Source organism: Bison bison, unplaced genomic scaffold (genome assembly GCF_000754665.1).
Source record: "Bison bison bison isolate TAMUID 2011002044 unplaced genomic scaffold, Bison_UMD1.0 scf7180017864471, whole genome shotgun sequence".
In the NCBI taxonomy this organism is placed as follows: domain Eukaryota; kingdom Metazoa; phylum Chordata; class Mammalia; order Artiodactyla; family Bovidae; genus Bison; species Bison bison.
Genome location: NW_011495032.1, coordinates 3,655,780 through 3,678,652, shown reverse-complemented (window position 1 = coordinate 3,678,652; position 22,873 = coordinate 3,655,780). Strand labels below are relative to the sequence as shown.

At 47.9% G+C, this 22,873-nt stretch overlaps 1 protein-coding gene across 2 annotated transcripts in view; it reads left to right on the top strand.

The window, feature by feature from the left end:
* Positions 1–18,765, top strand: part of CCDC93 (coiled-coil domain containing 93) — a 103,727-nt gene extending 84,962 nt beyond the window's left edge. For both annotated transcript variants that reach the window (XM_010860777.1, XM_010860778.1), the window contains 6 exons: positions 1,041–1,149; positions 3,127–3,209; positions 5,408–5,445; positions 7,143–7,227; positions 9,489–9,602; positions 14,076–18,765. In XM_010860777.1, coding sequence (XP_010859079.1) covers positions 1,041–1,149; positions 3,127–3,209; positions 5,408–5,445; positions 7,143–7,227; positions 9,489–9,602; positions 14,076–14,129 — 483 coding nt within the window. In that variant the 3' untranslated portion in view covers positions 14,130–18,765. The remainder of the gene's footprint in view (positions 1–1,040; positions 1,150–3,126; positions 3,210–5,407; positions 5,446–7,142; positions 7,228–9,488; positions 9,603–14,075) is intronic.
* Positions 18,766–22,873: the final 4,108 nt, after the last annotated feature.

Here is a 22,873-nt window from a genome sequence, read left to right as displayed (position 1 = left end):
ATGGGGAATATAGCCTTGGCCAAAAGGAGAAATAGATCTGTCCCTCTACTCTAGCTCAAGCCACAGACCTGATTTTGGTTTGGTCACCAGAGCTCATAGTGGGTTTTGCACTGGGAAGGGTTTTGCATGCAAATGAGTTAGAGGTCCCCATCTGCCACTGTGATAAAGTAGCTGGGAGAGGGAGGGACAGGGAGGCTCAGGAGAGGGCAACATTGAGACTGTGAATGTGTCGGGGAGCTGGACAGCCTTCTCCAGTGCTGCCCACAGGAAATTCCCCGCCTCGGAGCCCGAGATCTCCCCTGCACCCTCACGGCTCTGCCTCCCAGATGCAATCAGGAAAAGTTAGACTAATAGAGCCCAGTTCATTTCATGGGAGGGGGCAAATGCCATAAAGATGCTTTAGGAGCTTTTCAGGCAGGCTCAGGGATTTGGAAGTTGTATGGAGCAGCAGGGTGGCATCAGTCTCTCATCATCTGGGAAGCGCTTCTGGTCCCCACCTGGCTCTGGGGAATCAGCTGCTCCAGAGTCCTTGGGGGTCTGGTGGGCTGGCCGGGGGTACCGTCCCATTCAGAATCTTCCTTCTGGACCTGTTAATTTGATGCCTCCTGTGGCTCCAGTTTAGGGGCTTCTCAGGTGATGCTAGTGGTAAAGAACCCGTCTGCCAGTGCAGGAGACTCAGAGATGCGGGTTCGATTCCTGGCTTGGGAAGATCCCCTAGAGGAGGGCATGGCAACCCACTCCAGTAGTCTTGCCTGGAGAATCCCAAGGATAGAGGAGTCTGGGGGGATACAGTCCACAGGGTTGCAAAGAGTCAGACACAACTGAAGCAACTTAGCACACACGTACACTGGTGGCTCCAGTTCACAGCCACGCCTTCTCTCTGTGTTGCCAGGTGGGAGTCAGAGTCGGAGCCAGCTGGTGGTGTGTGCCTGCATTCCAGGGCTGGTTTGCAGGCACAGGGTGAGTGGGGGCAATATTTTGTGTGAACAAATAAGGCCTTTCATCAAATAGTGTTGTCTCCCCATCTCTTTTGCATTTAGGCTCGAAGAAATCGAGAAATAGCAATTTTGCATCGCAAGATTGATGAAGTGCCCAGCCGAGCCGAGCTAATACAGTATCAGAAGAGATTTATTGAACTCTACCGCCAGAGTAGGTGCATCGACCACACACTCTCCTGAGGCTGGCCCTGGGAGGGGCAGGGGACGAGGGGCTCTGACCCACTGTAGCGTGGTGTTGCTGTCCATGGAAGCCAGCCCTGGAAAGGGCTTTAGCTCATCATCAGGCCCACTCATTCCACGTAGCCCAGAATCCCAGGCACAGCACTGTGGAGCCCTGGCTCCCTCTCCCTGGACAGATGGCTTAAGCTGATTGAGCTCTTGGAATAATGCTTTCAGCCCACCCTCATCCGCATCAGCCATCGGGCTCCACTTTCCAACTTCACATGGAACTTTGTGACCCCAGCATCTCTAGATCAGTCCTCACTCATTGTCCTTCTTCTCTGTGAACCTTCTTCTCATGTGATCCTTGCCTTTAACAGCATCGTGTTCATTCAAGACTGGGTATCCCTCAACCTAAATCAGGGATCACGTCTCATCAGGTTCAAAGTGACCCTCAAAGCTGTCACTGCCTTTTTCTTCGCAGTGCTTCTGCCATATCTCTTCTTCTTTGTATCATAACCCAGTAACCATTCACTGGTCTGCAGCTGCTTCTCTGAATCCCTCTCATCCACCCATCCAGTTGCATCACTTCTCTCCTGTGACAAACCCTCACAAGCTCCCTAGATTGGAGGAAAGCTCTCTCATTCTATCCAGGATCCTCCCCAGTCTAGGTGGCCTGCCAGGGGGCCTCTTTCCTGCTCTCAGCCCTCTTCCTCCCCAGTCCACACACTGCTGTTCAGCACACCATGAACTTTGACATCCTAGGCCTTGACTCCTCCTGTTACCTGCACCTGGACCCTTTCTCCATTCTGTTAGACAAAGCCCTTCAAGGACCTCCTCACTTACCCTCAGTAAACAGGACCTAGACCGTCACCCCTTCCTTAGGCTCCACTCTTGCTTGTCTCCTGGGTACCTCAGACTTGGCAGGTACAAGACTTTGCCTCCCTCCCATCTTTCTCCTCACTCACTGTGATTGCTCTCGAGCCCAGCTAGACCCCCGTCTTCTCTGACTCATGCTGCTCTGCCAATTCTGTTTCTGAATAGTATCATGTCTGTTTCTTCTGGAGTCCTGCTATAGCTGCCTTCTCCTCACTCCTGCCTGAAGAGCTCTTTCTCACATAAGTTTCATCATTTTACACTCTTGCTTTAAAAGCCTTAATATTTCATAGCTCCCCATAACTGGATGGACAGTCTTCAGAATCCTGATCAGAGTCCTGCCTCGTCTGGGCCAGCTGGGCCTCTGCAGTCCCTGTGTCCCTCACCCCTGTAAGCTGGTCTGCGGGTCCAGGAGGCCAGGGCCCTCAGTTCCCACTTGGGAAACTCCCAGGCTTCTCTAAAGTACACCTAGTTTTCCCTTGAGATGTTGACCTCTCAGCCATCCGTCCTAGTTCTAGCTGGAGCACTGTCCCTACTCAGAGCATACGTGCTTCCTTTTATGTTTTACCCCCCACCCAGATGTTTTAGTCCTCACATTTAATTCAGATGATCAGGGTAGGTGTCAACAATGGCAGTTTCTCAGCAGAAAATAGTTTCTTCCCTAAGTTAAATCTTTCCCCTTAAGCACGGGGTTTACAAAAGTGAGCCGACTATGGCTCCTGCTCATGAGGAGCCTGGAAAGGGAGGGAGCCACACAGACAGGAAGAGCTGGCATGGGGCTGCTTCACCCCTGCCCCCTTTCTCCTGGGACCCTCACTTGGAGGAATTCAGAGAAATGCCCTGTCCTGCACGCTGGCAGGGAGCTTCCTCTAGCTCCTGTCCTGGCAGGGCTATCATGGCTGCCACATGCTGCCAGCCTGCAGCAGCCCCGCACACACGGCCTCTGTGCACCATGGATGGGGCTTCCGCGCAAATGAAAGTGAGCGCCAGCCCGGCAGGTCCCAGTCCTGCAGCATCTCAGCAGGGAGAGGGCACTTGGGATCATTGACACATTTTCTCACTCATGTGCTTGCTGATTTCTCTGCATTTACAGTTTCGGCAGTGCACAAAGAAACCAAGCAGTTCTTCACTTTATATAATACCCTGGATGACAAAAAGGTTTATTTGGAAAAAGAGGTAAGAGCCTTTATAGAAAGAAGATAACATAGATGAGTGTGTGTCACGTGCCCAGTGCTGGGTACAAGGTCAGAAAGTGCACGATTCCTCGGGGCTGTCACCGTGCAGAGTGGGCAGCGGTTGTATGGTGCCCTGCGAGAGGCACCATCCTGAAAAGAAACATCCTGGAAGCACAAGAGGTCCATATGGAGAAGGGCCTGGAGTTGGTGAAAGTTGAGTTTGAGCTTTAAATGAAGGAAGGAACCAACTAAAGGAAATGGGGAAGGTGGGCCGTCAGAGCTGACCTGGGGAAATGGCTGTTTAGTCGTCAGCGTCAGACAGAGGCATGAACTGAAAGAACTGCTTTCAATTGTACAGTCGAGAGCAGGAGTGGCAGGGGTGACCGTGAGCAGCTGCTCCATATTGCTCTGACTCTCACTCAGGTCAGATCTGCTGGTGATTCGGAGCTCTCTCCGTGGAAAGCAGAGGCTCGGGGCGGGTGTGCAGCTGTATTTAGAAACAAGCAGTGGCGTCTTCACAGCTGCAGCATGCAGCACAGTGTGGTGGCGGGGGTGGGCGCTCTGGAGTCATTGGGTTTGGGTTTTAGTCTGACCTCCTCACCCTCACCACATATCCTACAGTGATATAGAATGAATGAGACAGTGTCCCTGAAGTTCCTAGCACACAGTGATATGTATTAGTTCCTGCCTACCCCTCACCTTGAGGGTGACAGAATCTTTTTTTATTTCGTTGTCATCTACAACCTGCACTAATTACCACTTTAATAAGAATACTATTACAGATGTATCTTTTACCTGAACACAAATGGAAGCCTCTGTGGCTATTGTTATCCTGACTACCTATTTTTTATTTTGGGGTTTTTTTTTTTATTGAAGGATAATTACTTTACAATATTGTGTTGGTTTCTGCCATTCATCAGCATAGTCAGCCATAGGTGGACATGAGTCCCCTCCTTCTTGACCCTCCCTCCCACCTCCCACTCCATCCCACCCCTCTAGGTTGTTCCATAGCCCCAGTTTGAGTTCCCTGTTGACTACCTATTTTTGTCAGTCAAACCAGATCAATCTCTTTCCTCCAAGAGGCACTCCTTGAGGAGGGGTTGGGTTCTGTTTTCTCTGTATCCATGGCCTTGCACAGTGATAGACACATAACAAACATTTGATCAGTGTTTGAACAGATGAGTCCATTGAGAGGGTTTTCATCAGACCTGGGGGATCGCTCTGCTGCACACCCTGACTTGGGGGTCTTCCCACCTGGTAAGGGGAAGACTTGTCCCCTAACTCAGGGACAGGCCAGCTCCTTGTGAGAAAACCTTAAACCCCATTGACTTCCCTTCATTAGCAGTGTTTAAGGTTATTGCATTCCTTTAGGAGTGTGCAGGGTGGTGGTGGCTTTTTAATTCCAAGCCATATTAATGCAGTTAGAACTTTTCATTTGGGTAATTTGTACATTTTATTCCAAATCTATTTATACTTGTGATATTTTAGCTTTCAACATGCTTGTGGAGTCGAGGACAAGAATATCATCTCCATGTTTCAGAGTGTGAGCCTGAGTCCAAGTATAGTAAATGCTTAGTTTTGGGCTCACAAGCAAGGTCAGTGACAGAGCTGGAAAGACAACCCAGGTTTCTAAACTCCAGACTCAGAGCCCTGCCCTGGGCTGTCATCAGGGCAGATAAAGGGTCTTGTGTGCAGGCCATGGCATTTCCATGGGGGAGGGACCTTGAATGGGGCACGTACCCTTGGAGGCTCTCAGAGCTGCCTGGCAGCAGACACATTGGCAGAAACTCTGTGGGAAGGAGTAGGGTGGGCACAGTGTTCTCACCTTCCCTCCCCCACTGACTCTCCACTGGGCTGATGGCCCTGAAAATGAAGTTCAGTGTTTGGTGAGATCGAAAGGACAGTGGTGCAGCTTCCCCAAGGAGCCCTAATGTTGGCCTAGATGTGTCTCAGCTGGGGTTTAGGTCCCATCATGGAGCCCTCCTCCTATGCTACCAAGGTCATGCTTGTTGCAGCTGGAGGCTCTGGGGAAACTGAGAACACATTGCTCTTGTCTTTGTGTTACTTTTCATCTGCATGAACAAGGTGTGTTCCTTGCAGAAGCACTATCCAGAGACAGGCGCCAGGCTTTCAGTGGCTGGGGTGGCACAGGCATCTTTCGGCCTTTGCTTATTGTTCTTGTTCTTCCTTCCTCCCCAGATCAGCCTGCTGAACTCCATTCATGAGAACTTCTCACAGTAAGTGCTGTCCGTTCTCTTCCAGTCAGTATCCGTGTGCCCTACATGGCATCGGCTCACCTCCGTTTTGCAGCAAGGCTCAGTGCCCAGGCTGGGATTCTTACACTTCCACCCCTGTTGCTGTGTGCAGATGTATCTTGGTTTATGCAGACCTTGAGTTCTTACAAAAACATAGTGATATTACAGCAAATTTTAAAAACATCAAGGAACAGCTTAGGGGGAAAGTTAGCTTTCAAATAATTTGACTATGCCTAACTACTATAATGTCTTTGTAGCTTACTTTTGTCCTACTAAGATTAGATTAATAACATTTGTTTTTGCAAACATAGAGATGCTTTAAAATTTAGGTAATTTAGATAATAACGACTGGCCTTCCAGTCGTTAGGACTCCGCTCTTTCACCATGGAGGGCCTGGATTCAATCATTGGTTAGAGAAAAAAGTAAATTAAAAAATAAAATATAGGTAATAAAATAATCTATATTTTTTTTAAATAGTTTTCAAATTTGGTGGTAGATTTTAAGTCATGTGCATACTCTAAATTACTGTGTTCAAATATAAATATTTTCTCTAAAAACTGAAGAGCAAAGCCCACCTCTACTCAAATCATACCAGCCCTCAAAGATGACCATTCCCTTGTCTGCCATCCAGGCAGCCCCAGGCTAGTTGTCTGTCCCGAAGACTTCATCCAGGCAGCCCCAGGCTGGCTGTCTGTCCAGAAGACTTCCTCTCTTACCAGCATGGACTCTGCTATGACCAGCAGCTAAGATCTTAATGGATTACAAGCTCTGGACTTCAAGTTTCACTTCTAATTGAAAACAAACAGCTCCATTTAATATTCAGATTCAGTTAGGGACTTACAGCCTTGTGACATTTCTAAAAATGATGCCTTCATCTGTATCTCCTGATCACTGAGAGAAGCTAGGTTGGAGTGTTTTTGTGGAAGTTCTGCTGTCTCTTGGCCCATTCTTTGAAAGATTTCTTCTCATCCTTGTATCGTGTGCTCTGATCCTTCCCGTGTCAGTCCCTCTGCAGGACTGGAAGTGAACAGGCATATTTTAGGTCATCACTTGTTTAGCTGCTGCTCCTGGAAACAGGACCAGGTTTACCAGCCTGGTTTTAGGAAAATCTCAGAAAATGTCTCCCAATCTTGAACAGTGCCTTTTTTTTAAAAGTCTTTATTGAATTTGTTACAATATTGCTTCTGTTATTTATGTTCTAGTTTTTTGGCATGGGGGATCTTAGCTTCCCAACCAGGGATCAGACTCAACTCACTGCATTGGAAGGTGAAGTCTTAACCACTGGACAGCCAGTGCCTTGATCAGTGCCTCTAAATCTTCAGATTTTTAAAAACTAAGTGAAATTTATTCCTTAAGCAGTACCTGTCACCATTCAAAAATTTTTTTTAATTGTTAATTTCAGTCACATTTTATTTATGAAAGTACCTATTAGTAAGAAAAATTGTAGAGAGGGTTGGGGGAAAAACAGATTAATATTCATTTATCAGACCAAGCTAATTTTCATGCCTTGCTCACTGTTTAAAATCTCTGGCTGCCTGGGATCACAGGGGCCCCATGAGTCCTTCCTGCCTTGCAGAGGCCTGTCTGCCTCCTGGGGCATTATCTGGACTAACTCCTCGATTCCTCCCCTTTTCTTGAATCCTGTTTGCTGGTCATACCTCTGCTGGTCTGTCTTTCAGAGCCATGGCCTCCCCTGCTTCCCGGGACCAGTTTTTACGTCAGATGGAACAGATTGTAGAAGGAATTAAGCAAAGTCGAATGAAGGTCAGATTGCTTTTTTTCTGTAATGTGGCCAGAGTTTTACACTGGTGATGGGAGAAGGCCCTGGGGAAAGCAGGTCTCTTCCAGTTGTCCTGGGGATGTGCTCTCAATTCTGAAGACACATCTTCAGTGTCTCTACAAGGGGTCCCACTAAGGTCTCAGACCCTGCCATGGGCAGGCCAGCTCCATAGGCTGCCTGCATCGGTCGTTAAGACTCTTAGCAACAGCTCTGTGGATGTAATACCTACCGAGTGTCAAGCACTGGGCTCATCCTCCCAGAAGCCCTCTTAAGTGAGTGTGTTTCCCCCGTTTCACAGATGAGGAAGCTGACTTTCACCAGCAGGCCTTCTCTCTTGCCCAGAATCAAGTCCTCACTGGCTCTCCGATTCCTGACATTCTGCCATCAGGGATCCATTCCTTACACCTCAAGAGCATTTTAGTCTCTAGGAGTTCCCTATAAAAATGCACGTAATTGTTGAATTCTGCCAAAGTGAGAGGATACTGAGCCTCATAAGAGAAAATAGGAACTGAAAGGGATGTGGGGGCTCCAGAGATCGCTTTGCAGAGAGTCGTCCAGGCTAGGGGCAGCGTGAGCATTTCTGCACTCTGGCTCCTCGCATGCACACTTTGTCAGGAGAAAAGAAAACTTGCTGATGGTCTAGAAGCCAGACATGCAGCCATAGGCTCCCACTACCACAGCAGACGAATAAATAGATCCTAACTAACACTTCCAATGTCTCTTGCTTTTGGTCCTACTTTAGAAATGTGTCTAAAGTAGGTCCTCGGGCATGGCAGTGAAACCTTCTGGGGACAAAGGGCATCTCCTTTCACAGTCCTGGGATGGAGTAGTCCAGAGAGCATGGCCAGAATGTAAATACATGAGAGAATTGCCTTAGGACCTGTCCTAAAAATCCACTCCTTCAAGCTGCCTATAATCCCATCTCACCAGAGAAGGACTGCAGACAAAAGCTTGCCATGTCCCTTTCCCTCTAGCAAAATATTCATCTCCTTATTAAGGATGTCAGCAAAATCATGTCAGAAGAGAAAAAAAAGTGTCACTGGTGACAAGACTATTCAGCCACAAAAATGAGGGCAAAGTGAGACAGCAGCTGTCCATGTGTGGGGCCACTTACCCAGGGCAGGGAGACTGTCTTGCAGGAGAGAGTGGAGTCCCTTCTTGATGATCTGGGGTTAGAGGGAGGTGGGGAGCAGAGAACCTGGCCAACCACAGGCCTGTAACAACCCAGCCTCAGTGCAGGGACTTTCCACTCACTATGCTCATCTTTGGGGAGGTAGTCTTGCTCATAGTAAAGAACAAGAGGAAGTTATTGGGTTTTTTCCCCACTTTGGCTTCCCTTTCTGTTACTATCTGAAGCATTCCCTGGGAAGGAAATGGGCCTGACACCTTCATTCCCTCCATTCTGCCCTAAGCTTCATGATGAAGGCACCTTGGTGCTGGCCAGCAGAGGAGGCTGCTGCTGTGTCTGTACCCCCATGAGGTGGCTGGGCACCAGGAGGGTGCTCAGGTCTCTGAATGGGGAGGGCTGTCTCCTCTCATGTCTGTGTTGCTGGTGGCTGGCACAGCACCTGACCCATGGTTGGCACCAAAGAACTCTTTGTTGAACGAGTGAATTCATTGAGTCTAAAAATTGTTCTCATTGAGGGTTCCAGGTAGACTTTGAGTGTTGATTGGCACTGAAATGGATTAAGTCTGTCTGCTCTGCAGAACAGCACTTATTTGAATGGATGTCTTTCGTTGTGTTTGTTTAAATGAAACAAAAACACAGCCCCCTGTGTCTGGGTACCATGATGGGTTCTGCATAGATAGAGGTGGCAGGGGAGTGTCTGTGCCCCAGAGCACAGGTTCCCCCAGAACCAGCAGGTGCAGGGTGTACACAGAACAGACCAGCAGGGAGTGCAAGTAATAGAACAGGTGTCTGTGGCCTGTGGAAGGGTTCCTGAGTAAAGAGGAAACTGCCTACCTGTTTCTTGTGAAATTGTACTCACACATACACACACAAACACACACACACACAGAGTTAAATGAAGCAGTTAATGCCCAATGATAGGAGAATTGCTGAACAGATTATAGTTCCTATGCCGTATCATGCAGATAAATAAAAACAACCTCAGAAATGATGCATAGAAGGAAACTACTGGAAGGAAATCCATGAGAAGTTAGTAATAGTTTCCTTCTGGACCTTGTCAGCCACCCTTGGTCAGAACATGGCTTTTCATCACTGCTTCCCAAAATGTTTCAACAGATGGAGAAGAAGAAACAAGAAAACAAGATGAGGAGAGACCAGCTGAACGACCAGTACTTGGAATTGTTAGAAAAACAGAGGCTGTACTTTAAGACCGTGAAAGAGTTCAAGGAGGTAAGAGGGGGATGGGGCCCTTGAGGCTGGGCAAGATTCTTGTTCAGCACCACCCCCCACCAAGATGAACCTCTGCAAACCAGAGCATTTCTTTGGTTTTCCACCGGTCTGAAATGGAAATAGCAAGTGGGCAGTTGACCTGACAGTAAAGTGTACATCTAAGTAGTTCACGATTGTGTTGTTTTGTGGCCCATCTTGAAGCTCCAACTGAACTTCAGTTCTAAGAAACATCACTTCATCTTCTTGACACTCTGTAGCCACATTAAGCTCACAAGTAAAATGGCATCGCAGGGCCACCTGGAAACAGTGTTTGGTATAGATTCACGTCTAGCATTTCCCTTCCTCCCAATCTTAAGCTGCGGGGAACCTTGAGAAGCCATGTGTGAGGGGAGTGAACTGTGAGTGTGACAGGCTTGGGTTCACATCCTGCCACTGGCCTACTATGCACATGGGTAGGGACCAGCTGTGCACGTGTCTGGCACCTGTCACACCCACCCTCTGCCAAATGTTGACCCCTGTCTTTTCTCTTGCACTTGGGCAGGATTACTGTCCATCATTCCAGAAAGGAAAGTGCCCTTTTCTTAAGAGATTTTCCAGAAAGCAGACTTCATTCTGTCATTTGCCAAGATTTCATCAGCTTTATTTTCAGGACTTCTTTCCCCTTTTCTAATATAAATCTGTGTGGTTTTTTCTAATATAAATCTTTGTGGTTTTAGTGAATTTAGAAGATACAGGGAAGCTAAAGGCAGTTGTATCCTGGCATGTGGTCAATGGAATAAAAAATAGTCTTTCCATACCAACGTTTTTGTTCTTACATGTTTTCTGTGGCTCTTCGCTCTTCCTTCCTCCCTTCCCCAGTTTTCCTTCTCTGCTGCTTCTTCCTATTATTGTAACGTAACTTTTGAGAGCCACAACTGTAGGCATTTCAGAATGTCTCATCCTTTCAATAAACGAGTAATAACAAATCAGAAGTAATTCCACCCTTTGCCTTGAGGGGACTGATGTAGCGGGTATGGTCAGGGAAGGCCCCTCCCCAGTGAGAACTTGGTCTTGGGCAAAGTGACCAGGTGAACTGCTCCGCGTTTGGAAGCCTCTGGTCAGCAGGGGTTGGAGCCAAAGGGCCAGCAAGAGAGCTACAGGAAGTAAACAGGGACCCACCGCTCCCCACCTGAGCTCTTTTTCCCAAATAACACACAAAGAGAAAAGGCCCAGAGGAGAAGAGTTACACTTAAATGTTGCTTGGACACACCAGCACTGCCATTTTGACAGCACAAGCAAAGAGCAAATGAATTGGGAGGATAAGTATAAGCTGTCAAAATCAAAGCAAATAAAAGTGAGATGGAAAAGCTCTTTACTACACTGCAGGCTCTTGGAGTGAAGACTGGGGGTCATCTCTGAAGGAAGCAGTTCCCTCAGGTATGTTAAGGTCAAGATTTCCATGTTCCCGCCTCCTTGGCACAGTTACTGTCACTCAGAGACCGAAGGTGGGTCTCTCAGAACCCATAAAGACCCCAGACCAGACCAGGTGTGCTGGCTTCTGTGTCCTTCAATCCGAAGCAAGATGGAAAAGGGGGAAGGGGAATAGAATATTTGCTGCAGATGGCTACATGTATTTCACTTAAAGGACTCACCTTTTTTAAAAAAAAAATACGTCTTATTTTTTGATACTACAATTGCCTCTCTTATAAAATGATGGTGACAGTGTGTACTCCTTTTTTTTTTTTTAATCATCTTACTTGGTAAAAATTTAAAACCATGAGTTAGCATTCTAAAATCTTAGGAATTTTTTTCAAGCTCCTCTGCGGTACGTTGGGGCCACCGCAGGTGTCAAGGCTTCCTTGCTGCTCCCCAGCTCCCACCGCATCCTTCCAGTTAGAGTAATTCTGCCATTTTACATGTTGCAGATTCGTGTAAGATCTCATTTGTGGGAGAAAAGCAGTTTGAAAAATCAGATTTTCATCCCAGGATGGAATCTTCTCCCAGAACCTCTGCTCCGCCTCCTCTGCTTGTTTTTCCCCCGACCTGCTTAGTTTTCTTCTCCCCAGTTCTGAATTCTTACCTCATCCTGGTCCCAGCACCATGCTGGGCAGTAAGTAAGCTTCATGCAGAGCAGTGTCATCCAGAACATGGTCTTTGACACCACTTGGCATGCGTGTGTGCTCAGTCATGTCTGACTCTCTGCAACCCTGTGACTGTTGGCTTCCAGGCTCTTGTCCATGGGATTCTCCAGGCCAGAATACTGGAGTGGGTTGCCATTTCCTTCTCCAGGGGATTTTCCTGACCAGGAATCAAACCCAAGTCTCCAGCATATCCTGCATTGGCAGGCATATTCCTTACCACTGAGCCTCCACAGCTTCCCCTTGACCACCCCAATCATCCCTTTATGGGGTACAGCTGACTCCACATTAATTGAGCTCCTGTGACCCCGTGGGCTCCATGAAGGCACTAGGTCATGCCCTCATCCTGACTCCAACCTCCTCTGGGATCAAGACCGTTTTGAGTAGAGACATTGAGTTATCTCTAAAATTCCATTGACTCGCTTGCCCTGGGAGGGTTTGTTAATAACAAGTCTGCCAGGGAAAAAACATATACTCTGAAAACACCTTAATGGCAGTATTACACCAACTAATCGTGTTTCTCAAAGCACAGTTTCTCACAAGTTGCCCAAACTAAGATTTAGGTTCTTGCCTGGCCCTGACGAAGCTAGCCATACATTTTTATGATGCTGAGTTTGGGCACATAATCTCGAGTGAGTGGAGCTCGCAGCGTCTGGCACATAACAGGCCCCATACTTTCTTCAGCAGACGAGGAGCAGACGCGAGGAGAAAGACCTAAAGGACTTTCTCTGTATTTGCTTTGAACTGGCAGACAATATCATTCTGTCATCTCCTGAAAGGCTTCCAGGAGATTGCATGAATTAAGTAGTGCTCACACACCAGGCATGACCGCCTGAAATGTCTTTACCAAAAACGTGAAGCCTCGTCTCAGTGTGGTGTGATGAGAAGAACGACCCCTGCTGGGGATTTTGCCATAGCAGCAGTTTTGATGCTTCTGAGGTTTTTAGTTTTCGGGTTATTTTTTGTTTTTTCCTCCTTCATAAGGTTATGTGAATAACAATTAAAACTTATTTATTCCTTATTATATTGTTTATCTTTTTCTTATGGAAATTTTCAAAAACACACAGAACTAGAGAAAGCAGTCTACCAGTGTAATAGTATGCCTCTCTGCCTGTTATATTCGTCTTTACTGCTCCCCACTTACGTTTTTTGTTTTTTTTGGTACTGGAGGCTTTTCCCCCAAGCAAATCTCAATAACTCATTTTAAATAAGAAAACTTTCTTCTCAACTTCTCTAACACAAAAAATGTTACTCATCTTCACCTTCTTTCTCTTCCCACCCCCTAGAAGTTATCTCCCCCTCCAAAAACATGTGCTTAAAAAATGTCAGAGTATCTTGCTTCTGGCAGAACAACTCAGCTTCACACCCACCCAGCCCTCCCTAGCTCTGAATGGAAGGTGTACAGAAACCCTGAGGATGAACCAGGGTCACTGCAGCCAAGAGCAAAGGGCCTCCAGAGAAGTGGGAGCATCTGGCCAGGCCCAGGGAGGTGGAAACATCTTTGGGGACTTTGGGGGTCTTGGACGCAGAAAGGGCCAAGGGTGACCAAGTTTTTCTTCCACACTAAGTGGCAGCGTGGTGACTGAAGGCTCAACCCCTCGAGGTCCTTCCCCTTCCATGCTCACCTCTCACTATAAACTGGGCTCCTTGCGGTCCAGGGAGGAAGTGGACATGATGTGCGAGCAGACGAAAGTATCCTGAGCTATCAAGGCCACTGCAAACGGGGAGGAGGACGCACAGTGAGATGCTGTGGAAGAAGGGGATTCAAAACAACACAGCCATGGCCTTGTACCCTGGATGCCAGACTCTGCACACAGGGGATGAGGCCAGTGACCTTGTCCACATCCTGCAGCACCCTCAGTGATGGGTTTCCTACAGCTCACTTTATGGGAGAGGTGTCCCTCGATATGTTTCTCTCCCTCTGTCTGCTGTGGGTTTCTCTGTTAAAGCTGAGGGTATTCTTAACCTTCGCTCTTGTGGAGTAAGAGCTCTTCTTCATGCTCCATCTGCTGTCTCTTAGGACTCCTTGGGCCGTGGTGTCCAAGACTTTCCCCTTCCTCACTGGAGGCATCCAAGATCAGAGAAGTGTCTGCTTTCTGCTTCTGCCCCTTGGGGATTGAAGTCTTTGGGGATGACAGTGCCTAATCTTCTCCTGTCCTCAGTCTGACAGTCAGTCTTTGTGACTGTTGGGGCCTTGAAGGTCAGCGTGTGTCCAGGAACCTCCCCTACACTGGTGGCAATGGAAAAGGAGGCCTGTCCACTGATCCACAGGCCTCTCCAGGGACAGGGAAGGATGCAGAGGTGGGCGATAACACGGTCCCCACCTCTCTGCTCTGTCTTTCTGTTTCCCCTGCAGGAAGGCCGCAAGAACGAGATGTTGCTGTCCAAAGTGAAAGCCAAGGCCTCTTGAACATTCCCAGACATCATCGCGCGTCATTGACGTCTTCGTCTAAATGCTGTGTATCAGCTCCGAGACGGTGACATGGTTCTGGACACTGCAGCAGAGATGTAGGTGTGATGATCTCAACACGGGATATTTCCTTCCTCCTCTTTGCTCACATTTCATCTCCATGGTGGCTGTTGTCCATGGGATCGGACGGTGCAGACATTGTGGCTTGGATAACACCCATCCTCCAGTGAAGAAATGTGGGCAGTGTTTGTTCTCTGTGTCGATTCTACTTTTATTTCTCCAGTAACATTGCACATATGAAGGTACCTGTATTTGAATGGACTCTGAATAAAGAGGAATTCATTTGTTCAGTAATGTTAATTGAGCAGCTGCTGAGGAGGAAGCACTGAGCAGGGGGACACAGACCCTGCACCCAGGCTTCCAGCACGTGGCCCCAGAGCTTGACCACGGGGACTTTTCTTTTCTTAGTAAACAAGGCTTTTAGCTGAACGACCAGCCCATGTGAATATTGGTCACTTGGGCCTCTCACTTGCCGTGATGCCTTTTGTTCCTGGTCCCTCGGGGGCTGCTCAGCAACCTTAATGGTGTAGCAACTAGAATGAAAACTCAGTGTCTGCCCTTGGCTTCATCACACTCACCCAAGTTCATCTCACCAAAAAAAAAAAAAAAAAGACCTCAGCTTGGCACGTAAGAATGACACCTCACCGCTCCCTGCTCTCCTGTGAGTCTCAGCCAGTCTGTGGGTGGTCTTGTGCATCCTCACTAGGAGTACATCACATGCTCCCTGCTGTGCATAGGTCAGGGCTGGACCCAGAGGCAGGCTCGCCCACAGTCACCCCCGTCCAGGCCAGTGTGTAAATCCTGGAGGGACCGGCCTTGAGCAGGTGCTGAGGGTGTCCAAGCAGGAAGAGCAGCCAGGCGTGCAGAGATCCAGAAGTTTTCACGGAGCCAGCTGGGTTGGGCTGGATCCGAAGGAGGAATCACAGTTGAATAGAGATTAGTGGAAAAGCCATTTTGGATAAAGTACAGATGTGATTAAAACTCAAAGAGTGCAGGGAGAGTATAAGGCATGCTTGTTGGGAGAGGGGTGGGTGGCCAGTCTCTGCAGGGGGCTTTAGAGACTAGTCCGGAAAGGTGGGCAGAGACTCACCCTTTGCAGAGCCTTGAAGGAAAGACAGAGGGCTTTATGGTTTCTCCCGGAAGGAGTCCATCCAAACAGCCCCTTCTGCCCCGGCCCTCAGGAATTGTTCAGGGTCAGTGAACCCAGCATGAGCAAGGCTTGCACATCATTCCACACAAGCCTTGCAGGTACCAGTCAGCAGGTTTGGGCTATGAAACGTAAAAGCTTAAACGTGCAGTGAGCATGCTGCGTGCAGCTGCAGGGACATTGTGCTCGGTTTTAGTTCCCTAATGTGTGGAGTAAGCAGGGCTGGTGTGTACAGACTTAAAGAATCTCATGCTGGATCAACGACCCTTGGCTTCTGTGCTGGTCCAGCAAGGCCCGCCCAGTGAGGAGGCTGCTCCCCGTGCCCCCATGTGCTGATGGCACTGTTCCTGATCATGTACTTCTCCGCCTGGGTGGGTGCTGGTAGCCTGTGGATTTTGAAAGGACTCAGTGAGGCTGAAGCCAGTGGTTGCCAGAGTGCAGGTAGAGCTCCAGGGGCAAGGGAAGGTGGGGACGGTAAAACTGTAAACTATCTCAGGTTCAGGAAAACACTTTGGTGATCTTGCTGAGAAGCTCACAGGCCTAACAACTTGTGAGCAGGTAGACTATTTGTGTGTTGTCCCCAGGTTGTGGGAGGAGAAATGGGTTATCCTGGGGATCATGGTGGCAACCCCCTCTCTGGATGACTGAAGAAAGTTGGGCATGGCTAATCCAGAGGAACTGATGCGTCTTCCGGAAGTGGGGGTATTGACTTTGGGCTGTGTTTCCACAGTTTCATTCGGTTTTGGTATAGGGAGGTATCAGGAGATGATGTTTCCATTTTTTAGTCCCTTAGGACTAAGGGATAAGGCCTGAAAAAGATAATAAATCCGTTTCTGTTCCTTGAACATATCTTGAATTAAACTGCAGAAGCCAGTCTTGAGAATCCTGTTTGCTACAGATAACCCACAGCACGGATAGTGCCTTTGTGAGTAAAGAGGACGTTAAATGTGCTTTATATAGTCAGGCCTCAGAGGTCAGGGGGCCTCCCAGGACCCATTCTGTATGTGCAGAGGATGGCTGGCTGCTCTGCTGAGCCCACAGGCTTTTCTGGAGATGAAAAATACATCACAGTTGTAAAACATATGCTACCAGGAGAAGGAGATTTCCCCAGGAGCAGTCTGTCCTCCCTGTTCAGTCAGGGCAGTGAGCTTGCTGGCAGCTGGTGCCTGGGATTCTCAGGAAGCCCCTGGGCTGGGCCCCCATTCCGTGTGCACCTTAGGGAGTCAGAGCCACTGTGAGCAGGACAGACTGACGACCTCCAGGCACCTGAGAAGACACTCGGGTTGCGTTTGTTACTGTCCTTGGCCTGGATTCAGGCTCCTAGGTCACTGCTCAGCTAATTGCACCAAGGGAGGTGCCGAGGTTACTCGTCAGGAGCCTGAGTGGGCACAGCCCAAGTGCGTCAGGCCTAAGCTCTCATTAGAGTCTGCAGGATGTAGTTTTAACTGGGTTCATTGCCCGTGTTCTGTGGAGAGCTGGCTGTCCTGCCAGCAAAACCAGAAGGCAGAGGGGCTGGTAGACAGGAGACCTTTCCCAGGCTGAGGATTCACTCCCTGACAATCCCTGCAGCTCCTGGGCCTCCTGAAACCAGGCGCAGGAGACAGGGGGGACCTCGAGCTGTCACATTGACCAGAGCAGTCTTGCCTGAGGGCACTTTGGGCCCATGGCCTGCAAACCTATGCCACCTGATCCCTGTCACCTCAGCACAGCCTCGTGTTGCCCTCTCTGCAGGTGATCAGGGAAGTGGCCTTTTAGCAACAAGTTACCATGGCTTGAGCCTGAGATGCAGTTAATTGACTTGAATGAAACTGAGGAAGGAAGTGCTCTGAGTCGTTCATGGCCATTGGTGGCCTTAAGCATGACTCGCTACACAGCCGGACAGTGAAGAGCCCCCGTAGGGCGAGGGCCCAACATCTGTCCAAGTGGCTGGCACTGGCCAAGAGAAGGGCCTTGTGTGATGTGTCCTCAGAGGCCCCAGGCCTTCTCTTGGTCCTTTGCCCCAGCCATGACAGTTCTGTCTCATAGCACACGGTGATAGGCTAAAAATGCTATATAAAAAAATAATGTTATAGTCTCCCTGTCCTCACAGTAAATGTGTAGAAATGTTAGGGGGGATTTAGCAGCTGGTCTGCAGCCTCTTTGAGGACGTGGGGAATACGATGGACTCTCCACGTCAGCCTTTCGTCAGTTCCTCAGAAATGCCAGGCTCACACTGCCTTGCCTCTGCCTGGACCTGTCTCCCTCCAAGACTGTGGACAAGGGCTTTCCCAGACACCTGATGCTCGCACAGATGCCTCGGTGTCAGCCTGCATCCCTGACCACACCCTGCCCTCTCCCCTGCTTTCCGTCTTGACGGCACAGTCCCTTAGTCCTGTGCGACCCCTGTTGGCTGCCTCCACTCTGGGGTGTAAGCGGCAAAGGCAAGGACGTCACCTGTGGTGTTCTGTGCAGTCTCCCTGGCGTCTGACTAAAGTGGGTGATCAGGAAACTCTGGCTGGGTAAAATAGCTTCTACACACTGCAGCTATGTGTCCTTGTATTAGCAGAGTTTAGATTGAACCTTTCATCTGATTTGTGCTTAGCTTGAGAATGAGGGGGCGATTTTATTCAGCCACTTTAGAGAGTCTCAGAGTGTTTGTTACACTGTAACCTTGATGGCTGAGATGAGAAGGGTGTCCGAGGTTTCAGACCTTTCAAAGGCATTACTTTTTGCAGATGGTTTTTGCCCCCCATGCAGATGGGGGGAGTGGGGGGAAAAGGGAACATACTATTGTCAGAGATTAGGTCAGGAGTATGTCTTGGCTCAAAGTAAACCATGCATAAAGGTAGCCTGGCTGGTTAAATGACTGAGCCACATGAAACCAAGCAGTGGGAAGCACCCTGGAAGCATACTGTGTTGGCGGAAGTAAGCACGGTACAACCGCATGGAGGTCAGTCAGACAGTGTCTATCAAAAGTGCAAATGCACAAACCTTTCAGGTCAGCAATGCTACGTCTAAGGATTTTTCCTATATACAAGGATTTGCATTTCAGCATTATTTGTAATAGCAAGAAGATGGAAACTGCCACCAACATAGGGCAGTGGTTAAATAAATTGTGGCAAATCCATACAATGGTATATTAAGCTATTCTCTATCTACTACTATGGAATGATCCCTAAGATGCATGGTTAAGTGGAGATAAAGACTTGGCTTACTAGTGTTTGTTTCTGAAAATAAAAGGAAGAGGGTGGGGAAAATGTGGCTGTATATATACTTCTTGTGTGTGTGCATAGTTAGAGAATCTCTAGGGGGATCCACAGGAACCTGACAGCTTCAGCTGCCTCTGGGATGAGCGGTGGGGGTTACTTTTCACAGTTTATGTTTTGTATCTTTTGAATTTTGTACCATGTACATGTAATATCTATTAAAAAAATAAAGTTTTTAAATTTTCACTTTGTTTACATTTTTAAAAAAAGAAACAAGGTGTCAGATTTTTGGTCAGTAAATCCGCTTTCCTTAGAAATGTAAAGTCCTTGAACCCAAAGTAGTTGATCTCATTTTCTCAGGTGTTAGGGAAAACAGGGAAGTGAAGAGGGGGCCTCCTCTTCTGGAAGAACTCTGGGGAGACGAAGCAGTGGGGGGTGCTCTGCTCTCATTGTGTGGGTTGAGTGGCAGTGTGGGGGACGGGGGGATGGACGGTGAAGTGGCTGCATCCTGGGACAGACCATGGCTGCTGCACGGTCACCTCCGTCTCTTGAGGATCACAACAGAACCCCTGCTCCCCTGGCTTTGGGCTTTAATAACTGAAGATGGCACCTCTGAGCCGTGGTCCAAGGGGAGCCCCACCTGTCTCGCATGGAAACCTGCTGTGGGTGATCCTTTCCCATCCCTTTGTTTTCCAAATGGTTTTTACAGTACCGATTTTGTTCAGCTCTAGGTGGCAATGTGTGCAGCCCCAGGAGAGGAATCATGACAGCCATTTGAAAACAGTCATGAATTCTATTTGCCAAGAATTGGTTTACACATGGGTGTCTAACCCAGTCATGGCCAGCACAGAGGAGACCTTCCCACTGATAATCAACTCGAGATGGCAGAGAAGAGCTTCTGTTCTGGCAGCTCGTTGGGGAAGGGCAAGGGGTTTGGAGCAGGCTTCACCATCTCGAGAGCATCAGAAAGGACCTCCCAGCACTCTGAGCTCAGCGGAGTGAAAGGCTGAAAAGAGCCTGGCTCCCTGAAGGCATGACACACTTCCAAACCAACCTGGGGACCACTTGTCTCCATATTTCTTGTTCTATGAGAAAAATCCCTGTTCACTCCTTCATTCAACCAACAAACATTTGAGGTTCTGCTCTGGGTCAGGCCCTGGGAATAGATCCAAGCAGGCAAAGGAACCTGTTTCCCTAGGGCTATACTCCTGTGGGGAAACACACATAAACAGGCAACGCACACACTGTGTCACATGCTGCTTCAATGTGCTGACTCAGCAAAGACGCGGATCAGGACTGGCCCGTACGGCGGTGATGGCTGCAATTTTATAATGAGTGGTCAGAGAATAAAACTTTACGTTCTTAACTGAAAACTGCGTCGGTTTATGTTCTGAAGTTTTTACCAGAGGGCCAGGTGATTTGCTGCCTATTAGAGACACTACACTTTTATCCATCGCATCAGTGATTCTCAGTGTTCACAGTCTCCTGTTTTCATCTAGGCTAGCAGTAGACATTGCCGTAGCATTCTGCTTTGCAAAGTGTCTCCTGTCCTTAATTGCCTTTCTTTCACTTTTTAGACACACTGATTGTCTCTGAATTCTGTAAACTGTTTACTTTTACTTGCTTTCATTTTATTTTTGTCACATATAAGCCAGATACTTTTTTTATGGTTTAATGCTACCAGTACTATTTTTTGCATGATTTAAAATTACTCTCAAAGTTGATATTCTAGGTGTTGTCAGGTTAATTCAAGGCTTCCCTGGTGGCTCTGTTGGTAAAGAATCAGCCTGCAGTGCAGGAGACCCAGGTTCAATCCTTGGGTCAAGAAGATCCCCTGTAGAAGGGGAATGGCTACCCACTCCAGTATTCTTGACTACAGAATTCTATGGACAGATGAGCCTGGTGAGCTGTACAGTCAATGGGGTCTCAAAGAGTCAGACATGACTGAGCAACTAACACTTTCACTTTCACTTCAGGTTAATTCAGGTAAGAGAGAAAAAGTATTTTGCATTTTTCTAGATTTGTGTGCTTTTCTGTTTCAGAAGTTTGACTCACGAGTGTTTTCATTATGAAAATCCTATTTAGAAAAAATTGCTCTTTCTTAATTGTCTTCCCCTTCTTTAGGATATTTATGTTCTTAGCACTAAATAAATATTAATAAGCAAAACCTCACTATGAGTGAAGGAATGAGTCACATAGGTAGATACCCGTGTGAGGAGAGTTCCAGGCATAGAGAGGAGCAGGTATCAAGGTGTAGGTTGGAGCACACACAGCAGGTGAGTCTGGGGAGCAGGAAAGGGACCTGTGTGGGGAACCATGGGAGGGTTTTGACAAGATTTCAACAAAGACACCTCTGGTGGTATGCTGACTACAGACTGCAGGGGAGGCAGGGGCAGAAGCAGGGAGCCCAGCTAAGCAATGACTGATAATCTACATGAAACACACCTGAGACAAAGTTTTAAGAGACAACGCATACCCTTTCCATACTAGTCTAATGTTTTTCCTGTTCTACTTAATTTTTGAAAAATGCTAACTACTGTATTGGATTCCATTCTTCACTCCCCAGAGCAGACACCCTTGTCACAGCACCCTGGCAGGTGGAATGTGCTTCCTCACCCCTTGAGTTTGGGCTCAGCCTGGTCTTGGGTTGTTAGCAGCCTTGACAGGAGCAAAGGTTTGAGAACATGCTGTGTATTGGACTTGCCCTCTTGTAGCCTCTCTGGAGAAGAACTTACCCTGCTGGCCAGAGGAGGTTCAGACACACATGGAGCAGACAGAGACCAACCTGCAGCTTGAAGCTGAGCCCAGAAGAGCCCAGCCTGAACCAGTGAAATCCCAGTGACTCACAGACACCTCAGCAGAGGAGGCTTGTTGCTATACACCACTCAGATTCTGCAGTGATTGTGTGCAGATGTTGAGAACATAAGTGACTGAGATGACCACCAACTGATTTCATGGCAACTTGACCTGGAGTTTAAAAGACACTCCTCTGTACCATCCAGCTTCAGTGCAGAGGGAGCAGGTCAGGGGCCAAAGAGAAGGCTTCTAGGGTGGTACCCCCACATGGAAGAGATGTTCACAGAGGACAGCAGTTGTGAACAGAATCCAGATTTCCCTCAGACATGCCTGAAGAAACATGGGGGCCATGATAAATGGGAGAAAAATGGCATGCTTTATACAGGACAAAATTGATAAAATAAAACTGCCAGGTTAGCCACGTCCACCCTACAGGCCTGGAACTTTATGGAACTGGATTTGGACATGAAGACCCTTCAGTGATAACTTAATCAGCAAATAAATCCTGACAAGATTAATACCAGTTACAGCCTCCTGGCCTTGTCTCCCATGTCCTACAGGCAGAGAGATTTGAGGCAGAACAGAGACTAGGCTTAAGGAAGTTCCTGCAATATTTACTGTAAATCTGATATTTTGTCAATAGATTTCTATTTCTGATATTCTGTATTAAATTACATATGGATACATGGATATGTATGGCTGAGTCCCTTTGCTGTTTCAGTTCAGTTCAGTTCAGTCGCTCAGTCATGTCTGACTCTTTGCAACCCCATGAATTGCAGCACGCCAGGCCTCCCTGTCCATCACCAACTCCCAGAGTTCACTCAAACTCACGTCCATCGAGTCGGTGATGCCATCCAACCATCTCATCCTCTGTCATCCCCTTCTCCTCCTGCCCTCAATCCCTCCCAGCATCAGAGTCTTTTCCAATGAGTCAGCTCTTCACATGGGTGGCCAAAGTACTGGAGTTTCAGCTTTAGCATCATTCCTTCCAAAGAACACCCAGGGCTGATCTCCTTTAGAATGGACTGGTTGGATCTCCTTGCAGTCCAAGGGACTCTCAAGAGTCTTCTCCAACACCACAGTTCAAAAGCATCAATTCTTCGGCATTTAGCTTTCTTCACAGTCCAACTCTCACATCCATACATGACCACAGGAAAAACTATAGCCTTGACTAGACGAACCTTTGTTGGCAAAGTAATGTCTCTGTTTTCAATATGCTATCTAGGTTGGTCATAACTTTCCTTCCAAGGAGTAAGTGTCTTTTAATTTCATGGCTGCAGTCACCATCTGTAGTGATTTTGGAGCCCAAAAAAATAAAATCTAACATTGTTTCCACTGTTTTCCCATCTATTTCCCATGAAGTGATGGGACCAGATGCCATGATCTTCGTTTTCTGAATGTTGAGCTTTAAGCCAACTTTTTCACTCTCCTCTTTCACTTTCATCAAGAGGCTTTTTAGTTCCTCTTCATTTTCTGTCATAAGAGTGGTGTCATCTGCATATCTGAGGTTATTGATATTTCTCCCAGCAATCTTGATTCCAGCTTGTACTTCTTCC